Here is a 10,496-nt window from a genome sequence, read left to right on the forward strand (position 1 = left end):
AGGTTTCCAGGATAGCTGGCTACTTACACAGTGAAACCTTGTCTTTACCCCACTCCCACCCCCAAAAAGGGGGTTCTAATTTTTGAGATGGTGCTGTCTCTGTGAGTTTGAGGCCAGGCTGGTCTACTGAGGGGTTTCCAGGATAGCCAGCTACCTACACAGTGAAACCCTGTCTTTACCCTACTCCCTTCAAAAAAAGAGGGTTCTGATTTTGAGGTGGTGCCACAGAAGGTGTGGGGGGGTTCTTTTACTGAGTTGCCTGTTTTTGAAAAATGTGGTTAGAGACTGGAGCCTGGTGAATAATTTATGTCTCCTAATTTTAATTAGGCAGTTCTTATATATTTCCTTAAAATTGGCCTGTGAAATCCTGTAGTCTGCTAGGTGTGGTGAGTAAACACACCTACCTGTAATCCTAGCACTTTAAGAGGCTGAGGCAGAAGTATTGCAAGTTCAAGGCCACCCTGGTCTCCATTTTGAGACCCTGAAGCTGTCGGAGGATAGCTGAATGACAACAAAGACTGTTTCAGCCAGCAACTTAGGTCCTACCTGCTGGCTCTGTGTTTGTTGTGGTGGAGAGGCTTGTACTCCTTGGCTTACTGCTGGAAGACTCTTTGCCTGTGAGACATTAGTATTAGTACATTAATATGTGTTAGGGCTTTGCTTTGCTGAAACTGTTGGGAAGTTGGTGCAAGGGTGACTTGGGGAATCCAGTCTTTGTTCCTTCCACATGTGACAGGATGAATAATGTCAGTTCAAACAGCCATGTCTTCCAATATGCCCTCCAGTTTAATAGGAAGTAGAGTAAGTAAAGAAAGCTGTTAAGGTGGCTTTCTGCTTGCCTTTTTTCTTTCAGTATCTTGGTTTATTTGGTTGAAAGATAATTTAGAATATCAGACCTATGGGTTGTTAAGCATAAATGAATGATATGATGACTTCAAAGAATGAATTCATTTTATCGGGTGTGGTAGTGAGTACTTACAGTTTTTTCTTAACATGCCAGTGGCTGAGCCACAGGGTTGACAGGCTCATGGCCAATCTGGACTACATGGTTTGGACCTCTGTCTCAAAAATCAAAGAAGCAAAAGGATGAAGTCATTTCTAACCATATGTCCAGTGATAATAGCAACTCATTGCTCAGAGGTCTAGTGTGCTGTCTTGGGACTCCTTGCAACTCTGATAAAGGAAGTGTTGTCCCTGCTTACAGAGTAAGAAACCGAGGCTGAGAAGTTGGTGATTTGCTCAAGGTCATGAAGCTAATAGAAGCCAACCCCAAGTCATATCCATCCTGTCATTGTCCTCATTGTGTCTGGGTCTGTAAAGTATCCCAGTCAGTGAAAAATCTCAAGTGGTGTGTCCTGGTGCTGGGTTGGGGTGGGAGTGACCTTTATTTTTCTTTTGCACAGCAGAGCTTCTGAGGGAAGAAGAACCAATCTTGTAATGAACAGTTGTGTCCTCCATTGAGTCTTAGGTTTGCCCAAATGTATTGTAAATTTTCATTCTAAATAATGCTGGATATTAGCACACATTTTTTGAAAATGATATTGGGAGTGGTGACATACATCTGTTACCAGCACTTAGCATGTGGAGATTAGATCATAACTTCAAGGCTAGTCTGGGATATATGGTAAGAACCTATTTCAAAGACATCCCATTAAGACTTAGGAGAAAGCTGAGCAATGGTGGCATATGCTTGTTAATCTCAGCACTCACAAGGCAGAGGCAGTAGGAGTCTAGTCTACAGAGCAAGTTCCAGGATCAGGGTGGCCAGGGCACAATTACACAGAAACCCTGTCTTGGGGTGGGGGGGTGTCTTGAAAAAAGTAGAAGCATTCCTGAATTGCTGCTGTTTTGTGCTGATCTGACCTCTAGGTGGTGCAGTGGTGCTGGTTGCCTCCTACTACTCTGAGCCCTCCCAAACTTCAAATTCACTGACATGAAGGCAACAGGGAATAGTATGAATTATACTGTAATCCTAACACTTAAGGAGTAGAGACAGGTGTTTGAGACCAACAAAGACTAGTTAAGAACCTGTACAGCAGACACTTAAGTTCTCTGTCTCTAAGTGTGGAAGGTTTGATCAGGTTGCTAGCTGACAGTGTAAGGAGGCTCCAGACACTCTATCCCAGGTTTGGGTGGAAGAGTAACCTACTGAGATGTTACAAGTCATCTTTGGTACATCATTGGCTTAGTTACAGTTTAGACACCAACTTTCATGGAAGAGTGTGAGGTAGCAGAACTAGGGCTAAAAAGATCTGTTTTCAAAATTTAAATCTTCTTAAGTTTTCTAGGAAACCAATTTCTTGCTTCTTGATCATACACAAGTTTGTAAGGAATGCTAAAAGTCTTTCAGAAAGAACAATATCCCTCCACCAAAACACCAGCAGGAGATGCCTGCTGGGCAGTGTCAGTGCACCTGTTTAATCCCAGCACTTGGGAATTGGAGGCAGCGCTACACAGAGAAAACCTGTCTTGAATAAAACAAACAAACCTGTCCACCAACCCCTCTGAAGTAGCCAGTGCACATTTGTGGTTTTCTTTGAGAGTTTTATTACATGGGTGTAAATAATTCTGTTTAAAAGTACTATGCATGCTTCCAAAATTAATATCCCCAAAAGATGGTTTGTGTCTGTATGATGTGGGCCTGTTTTGTATGTGTGTGGTTGGTTGGTTGTAATTTTTTTTTTAAGATGTATATTTTAGAGCAGCTGATTTTGGGTAAAACAAAATAGTCAGCAGTTGTCAGGGCTGATGATATTTGAGGGGTTGTTAGTTTTTATTTAATGGGTAAGTGGGAAGAGCAGGTGTTTGAGTCATGTGGTAATGGTGCTGGTGGTGCCATCCCAAGCCACACCAGCTTTGCCAGAGGCCATGGTGCAACTTTCTAAGCACCAGCCCTTTCATGTAGAAGTTAGAGGAGATCTTCCAGCTCAGCAGTCTGGGCACTTTGGTCCTTTCTCCTCTGTGGAAGGGGAATACCAGGAGCTTAGTGTTGGTGCTACAAGGAGAAATCTCAGGGAAGATTTGATTTATGCTTGCTGAGTGTGACCCACTCCTACAAATCTGTCTCTCTCTCTTTCTCTCTCTCTCTCTTTTTTTTCAATAAGAATGAAGCCAAGAAAAATTAAAGAAGATGATGCTCCAAGAACAATAGCTTGCCCTCATAAAGTAAGTAATTCGAGGGGAGTGTCTCTTAGACCTTTGCTTAGGCTTCAGACAGTGCGATAGGAGTTTCACTTTTGTAACAAACAAAGTAAGCAATTAGAATTTTTGGTTTATAACCCCAAGGGTGTTAACTTTGTTTTGTTAGTAAAGGACACTTAAGATATGTTAAGTGGGGCTTCTGTAGGGGCCAGTGCTCTTATTTCTATATATTGGCTGTACTGAGTTAGGACTTTCTTTTTGGACCATTAACAAGTCAAGTCTTAAGACCTTGGGTTGTACTTAACTCACAAGTCTTTATGAGATTCTAAGCTTATGACTGAAACTTGAAAATTACTTTGGATGTTGCTAGAATAGACTAAATACAGACTTGGTAATTTCCTTTGGTTTTCTTTTTACTCTGTTAATTGTACTACTAGAAGGGTGCATAACTGTTTTCAAACGCATCTGGTCTTTTAAAGTAAAAACGGGTGGCTGGAAAGTACTTTGAGGGTGCTGTGGGTGGTGGCCTTTGGATTGAACAGGGAAAAGATGTGGATGCTGAGAAACAAGGAGGAAGAAACCAAGAATGGAATAAAGAATTTCCAATGATAGCAGTTGAAGAGTAAATGTACTTGATAGATAGATGACTATTGAAGGCCGTGCACCCCAGTCTCTGTACTAAGTGTAGATGCTCAGAGTGTGGAGGTGTGGGACGAGTGTGGCTTTTATCCAAGCCACAATTCAGACGCATTTGAAAACTGTTATGCCATGCGTGCCGGGGTCTCTGTGCTGCTCTGTGTAAACGGGAGCTAAAGTTAGAGGTCAAGGTGGAAAACTGGCTTTCCCCTCCCTCCCTTTTGCCTGTGAAGCTGTCTAGTGGTGACCTGTGCTGTCCTTCTGTCATGCTGTCTCACCATTTCCCCACTCACTCCATCATGGGCAACAACTGCAGAAGAAATTGTTGAGGACATGCTGCTCTCGGGCACCACACATCCATCTGCCTCCCCCGCACTGGTATCGCTTTGCCTGCCTCTTCCTTTTCCCGGTGTCTCACCAAATAAATTTCTTCTGTAGTTGCCATTCCTTGGAGACCCTCTTGCTTCTTTCTCTGTCACGAAGGGGAAAGAGGCAAAGAGAGAAGAGGGAACAGTAGGCGATGGAGAATGACAGCCCATTGTTGCAGCACAGAATACGGGGCCCACCAAAGGTAGTGGTGGACTACCGTCATTTTAACTTGTTTATTTCTCAGTGCTTGTTACTTCATCTGGGGGCTGTAGCTGGGTGAGGCGACTGTGATGTAGCTGGAAGCCAGGATGTTGGGTTCTATTCCCAGCTTGGTTGGCTACTACTAGTAGTGTGACCTTGGGCAAGTCTACTTCAGTACATCTCTAAGCCTCAGTTTCCTCATCTGTAAAGCACGGGTTTGCAATTAAAAAAAATAAGGCCTTTTTCTCGGCTGTCTGATTTATTTATTTTATTTTTTATGTCTTAAATAGCTTAATGTTCTGTAATTCTAAGTAAAGTTAAAGGGAGGGGTCCTGGGGAGGTGGTTTTGCTGTAAACCAGTAAAGGCTGTTCAGTGATTGAGTCCTTTCTCAGTTTGCATTGTGAACCACTAAGCTTCTCTCTCTGTTTTAAGGGCTGCACAAAGATGTTCAGGGATAACTCTGCTATGAGAAAGCATCTGCACACCCACGGTCCCAGAGTCCACGTCTGTGCAGAATGTGGCAAAGCATTTGTTGAAAGCTCAAAGCTAAAACGACACCAGCTGGTTCATACTGGAGAGAAGCCCTTTCAGGTAGAACCAGTACCTGTTCCCCAAACTGCAAGCTAGGGTGCTGGGCAGGGCAGTGGTATCAGAATGGGGCACTGGTGGGGGTAGCTTCATCCCACTCCTCCCGTGGTGACTCTCTTAAGGTCTGCTTGGGTTCCTGGTTACTTCGTGTGACTGCAGGTGTTAACATACTGGGGGTGGGAGGTATGCAGAGTAACCACACACTAAATTTGTAGCATTTACAGAGACTCAACAGGTTCTACGTTTTGTAGTGAGTAGTGTGTTAACACTGATAGTGCTTATACGTGCTGTTGGCTACACCTCCAGGTGACACTTGGTGCTGCTTATAGAAGGATCAAGTGGGTCTGTAACAGTTTTTTGTGACAGTTGGCATCACTAAATACCTTAATCAGCTGTATTCTACTTTCTTGAGAGTCTCTGAAAATACTCAAGCTTTAAATTTACATTTAGCACAACCCTTCTGTTTTTTTGAGAGCTAGCCATGGGTTTATAGTGTCAGAGATCCCTGTCTGTCAGTTCTAAAATACACTTAGAAGGGTCTCCAGGTGAGGAAGGAGGCATGCTCCACAGAATAGTAGGTGGTTTCCCAGCCATTTGCCAAGTAGGTTGATGTTTGGTTTTTCCTTGACAGTGCACATTTGAAGGCTGCGGGAAGCGCTTTTCACTGGACTTTAATTTGCGCACACATGTGCGAATCCATACCGGAGACAGGCCCTATGTGTGCCCCTTCGACGGTTGTAATAAGAAGTTTGCTCAGTCAACTAACCTGAAATCTCACATCTTAACACACGCTAAAGCCAAAAACAACCAGTGAAGAAGAAGAGAGAAGACCTTCTCAACCCCGGGAAGCCTCTTCAGGAGTGTGATTGGGAATAAATATGCCTCTCCTTAGTATATTATTTCTAGGAAGAATTTTAAAAATGAATCCTACACACTTAAGGGACATGTTTTGATAAAGTAGTAAAAATTTAAAAAATACTTTAATAAGATGACATTGCTAAGATGCTCTATCTTGCTCTGTAATCTCGTTTCAGAAACAAGGTGTTTTTGTAAAGTGTGGTCCCAACAGGAGGACAATTCATGAACTTCGCATCAAAAGACAATTCTTTATACAACAGTGCTAAAAATGGGACTTCTTTTCACATTCTTATAAATATGAAGCTCACCTGTTGCTTACAATTTTTTTAATTTTGTATTTTCCAAGTGTGCATATTGTACACTTTTTGGGGATATGCTTAGTAATGCTGTGTGATTTTTCTGGAGGTTGATAACTTTGCTTGCGGTAGATTTTCTTTAAAAGAATGGGCAGTTACATGCATACTTCAAAAGTATTTTTCCTGTACAAAAAAAAAGTTATATAGGTTTTGTTTGCTATCTTAATTTTGGTTGTATTCTTTGATGTTAACACATTTTGTATAATTGTATCGTATAGCTGTATTGAATCATGTAGTATCAAATATTAGATGTGATTTAATAGTGTTAATCAATTTAAACCCATTTTAGTCACTTTTTTTTCCCCCAAAAAATACTGCCAGATGCTGATGTTCAGTGTAACTTCTTTGCCTGTTCAGTTACGGAAAGTGGTGCTCAGTTGTAGAATGTATTGTACCTTTAACACCTGATGTGTACATCCATGTAACAGAAAGGGCAACAATAAAATAGCGATCCTAAGACAGATTATGGCAGAAAGAGATCTGTAAGCACAGCCTTATTTTCTTCTGTTGTCCAGAATACTTATAATTCTTGAGCCTCCCAGAAATTGGAAGCTAAATAAAGCAACTCGAGTTTCCTTTATTTTGCACTCAGTGACAGTGACTGTGATGAGGTCCGTGTGCGGACGCTTAGCATTTCCTACATGCCTGAATTCTGAGAGCTGGCAGGAGGCACCCCGAGCTAGGGAACTACCTCAGAGTACACAGATGACCCATGGCTGGCAAGATTGCCCTTGGTATCCTTGTGCGAGTGGGAGTGATGTTTGCGTGGGGCCTGGTGCTTTCTGAAGGGAAGGTACCAACTGGCAGTGGGTGTGTCAGGGGAGGACGAGCCTTCTCCTCAGCACTCCGGCTGCCTTCAGTGGCAGTGGCTCCTTGGCTTGTCCAACCGGAAATCTCAGAACAGTCCTTATTAGATGCTGTCAGATGTAGCAGTTGAGTGCCAGTAGCTGTTTGCTTGTAGACACACTAAGTGCAGAGTGGCAAGGCGATTAGATAATTAGAAAGTTGTACTCAGTGAGTACTTGTCATGTGTGACCTCTTCAATGTATAATTTTTGAATTTTATCTAGAATCAAATACCAGACTTGTTAAATATTTTATAAACTGCCGTGATACATCAAAATCTAATTCAAAATGCAAACCTAACTGTCTGTCTTTCTGTGCTGAATGCTTGACTACAAGGTAAAATGACAAACACCAGATTCAGTCACAAAGAGGCCGGGAGACCAACCAGTCAGACACATAGCCCAATTTCTTACGGCCTCACCAGGAAGATTTGGTGATCTGGAAACAGTGGCCCCATGGCTCTGGAATTTTGAAGTGCCTTCTGAACCATACATGGTAATTGTAACTTGGGACACTTGTTTTATTAGTCCAGAATCAGATCCAGTGAGTTGTTGCCGGAACTGAGCTCATCAGCAGACCCAGCTGTGTGCTGGAGAGCAGGCTTTTGTGTGCCTGGCAGTCAGGAAGGGGGTAAGCCTAAGGGGCCCCTTTGAAGCCAAGTACCCCATGTGACTCTCCACCAGGCCTGAGCAGAGCTGGCAGCACCCAGGCCTTCGCTCAGTACCATCAGGTTGAGCTTTAGTTCCCAAATGCCCTGCAGTAGGAGGCCAGAGCCTTGTAACCCCTCACCCAATGTGCTACCCTCGAGCCTGGCCCTGGCACCTCAAGACCCCTGCCCAAGGCTCCACAGCAGAGCAGACCTGTGCTGTGGAAAGGCCTACCAGCCACCTGTGAGTCAGGCCCATGTGTAGAGTGAGGCCTCATCCTCTGTGCCTTGATTCCTTGGGAGAGGCCCTTGGCCATCTCTTCTGTCCCTTTCTACCTGAGTGGAGCAGTCATCTTCGCCCTTTCTGTGTTGGCATTGTCTTCTCAGTGTGCAGTTAACTTCTGTTAGGAAGTTCATTTGGGGTTCAAAGACAGCGTGGTGTGCAGGTCCTCGCTTGGGGCAGCAGAGGAGGGAACCGACGTGTCAGTGTCCAGAAGAAAGCTGCTTCTCATTGGCTTTGGCTTAAACCCGTTTTGCTTGTTAGAATTTATAGTTTTGTTATAGATGTACTTTACTAAATTTGAAATGGTGTTCTAACAGTGAGTCCATTGTCTAGACACTTAATCTGATTTGTAAGTAATACTAATAGACATATTTTCTTACATCTGAGCAGAAATAAATGCATGTTTTTAGAAAATGTAATGTAAAAACTCCAGAGAATAAGTTTACACCCAATAAGATTATTTTCTATTTTTAGATTTGTTATTCACCCCTCTTTGGTAGTAGGGTTGGGGGCAAATTATCTGTATACAGAGCTGTCACTCCAGAGTGACATTTATTTCCCACAGAGATACCGAGCTAATGCTGTGCTGGTTCTGTGCAGGTCCTGTGCAGTGTGTGTTCTTCTTTGCCCAGACTCCAGGCCTGGGGAGCTGAGGAAAACCCAAGACCTCAGCCCCCGACCCCCAGTTGGTTCCTCTGAATGCTGCTTGCTTTGCTAAGTTTGGGCATGTAAGACCTCTTGAAGGGATGGTGTGTGCAATGCCTGCCCATGTTTCTAGGCAGCTTTAGCTTGTGTCTTCACATAGATGAGAACCTACTGTCTGTCAGTGAAGTGTGTGGTGCTCCAGGGATATGGTGCTGGCCTGGCTTAGCATCCACCCCACATTTCCACTCCACAGGACTCACCTGTGGTATAAACCTTCACATCACTGACCTAGAGTATGTGTCTATAGCCCAGGAAGTCTTGCCCCCTAATTTTACCCACCCCCCACTGCAGACTGGGACGTGTCTTTGGTGTTTTGGGTTTCCTTGTTTTTTGTTTTTAATTGTCATCTAGCCTATAGCAAGTACAGGGACATTGGAGTCAGAACAGGGAGGTGAGCAGAGAGCTGCCAGGAGATGCCGTACGTGGCCGACTAGCATCCATTGGCTGCTGAAGCCAGCTCCTTTTCTAGCAGACTGTTTGAATCTCTGGCCGTAGGAGGCCCCTAGCTGACTTTGCAGCCCTTTGGTGTTAGTGTGATCTTTTCTAGAGCCCAGGGCCAGGACCTGGCAGATAACACTCAGCTGAGGATAAGGAACTCAACTCCAAAGCAGATGTGCTTGCTTGCAACACTTGAAACTCTGGTCTTTGGCTGGTCAGAACAAAAGCTACTCCATGCATGCTTCAAATCATGTCCCAGCAACATTGACAAGGTCCATTAGGTCTCCAAAATATTGAGCTTTTCCCACAGCTTATTAACTACTCTCAGGGTAAGCTCGGGTGCCTTGGTTTCCTCAAAATGGCTTACATCCAGGCCCATCAGGTGAGTGAGAAGTACTGGGCAGGAGAGAGCAGCTGTGTGGGTAAGAGGCTACCTGGCATCTTTAGGCATAATCGGTCAGTGTGGTGCCAGGAAGACCATCCTCCAGCTGGGACAGTATGTGGACTTGATAGGAAGAGGTGGTGGCAGATGTGAGGAAATGTCACTCAGTCCCTTAACCAGTCAAGACGTTGGAATTGAGTGTTGGCAGTAGGTCACAGGCAGGTGCACCTTCCAGACTGGTACAAGGGGTGCTCAGCCAGCATCCTGGAGACCGTTGAGCGGGGTTGGTTGGCAGCACGTTGCTTGGCATTTCACAGAGGCAAATTTGATGACACTGGTTGAAGACCACTCAGGTACCCTATAAATGTCATTGGGGATGGTCAGGTGTGCTCGTTGACTGCCTCTCTGCCTGGAGTCGCATGTTGTCTACCTACCTACACAGCAGAAGGGAGGAAAGAAGGCATCAGTACCAGAGTCACATCTTTATAACGCCAGCAACTGTTAAACTGATGTCTCAAATGGCAAGAAAAGTTGTGTTTTCACTTTCTGGGAACTCCCATAGGCCCTGGCTCAAGGACTTTGCACTGTGTGTCATGTACATCTCTTCAGTGTTCTTTGCTGTTCTGGATTGTCCTTGGTTTTTCCTTAGCTCATAGATCATAGACACAGAAATATTATAGTATTTAAAAGCATCTGCATCAAGCATCAGATGGCTTCGCATCCAGAGAAACATAACTCAGTTTGAAGCACCAAGCATGTGTAACATGGCTCTATACAATACAATAAAAAACGCTAATGTTAAGCTCTTTAATGCCTGTGATTTTTGTTTGTTCTCTTTGCTGGGTCATTCCACTCTCAGCCAAGGGGTGAGCTACCCCCCCTAGTCTGAGGGTTCCTAGATTCCCAGGAAAGATACCATGCTCCCTTCTCACTCAGGAACGATGTGCCTGGGACCCAAGTCACAAGTGTGAGAGTTTTCACTCCCCAGCCAGAAGGAGGTGTGGGAAGAGCCCCATCTATTCTCCAGAAAGCACAGCTAAGTGCAGC

The 10,496-nt window shown here is 44.2% G+C and overlaps 1 protein-coding gene across 1 annotated transcript in view; it reads left to right on the plus strand.

The window, feature by feature from the left end:
- Window positions 1–10,234, plus strand: part of YY1 (YY1 transcription factor) — a 28,180-nt gene extending 17,946 nt beyond the window's left edge. The window contains exons 3-5 of the mRNA XM_080931110.1: window positions 3,105–3,165; window positions 4,781–4,939; window positions 5,568–10,234. Of these exons, the coding sequence (XP_080787236.1) occupies window positions 3,105–3,165; window positions 4,781–4,939; window positions 5,568–5,750 (403 nt within the window). The 3' untranslated portion in view covers window positions 5,751–10,234. The remainder of the gene's footprint in view (window positions 1–3,104; window positions 3,166–4,780; window positions 4,940–5,567) is intronic.
- The last annotated feature ends 262 nt before the right edge of the window (window positions 10,235–10,496 follow it).

The sequence above is a fragment of the Micromys minutus genome, assembly GCF_963924665.1.
Source record: "Micromys minutus genome assembly, chromosome: 1".
In the NCBI taxonomy this organism is placed as follows: domain Eukaryota; kingdom Metazoa; phylum Chordata; class Mammalia; order Rodentia; family Muridae; genus Micromys; species Micromys minutus.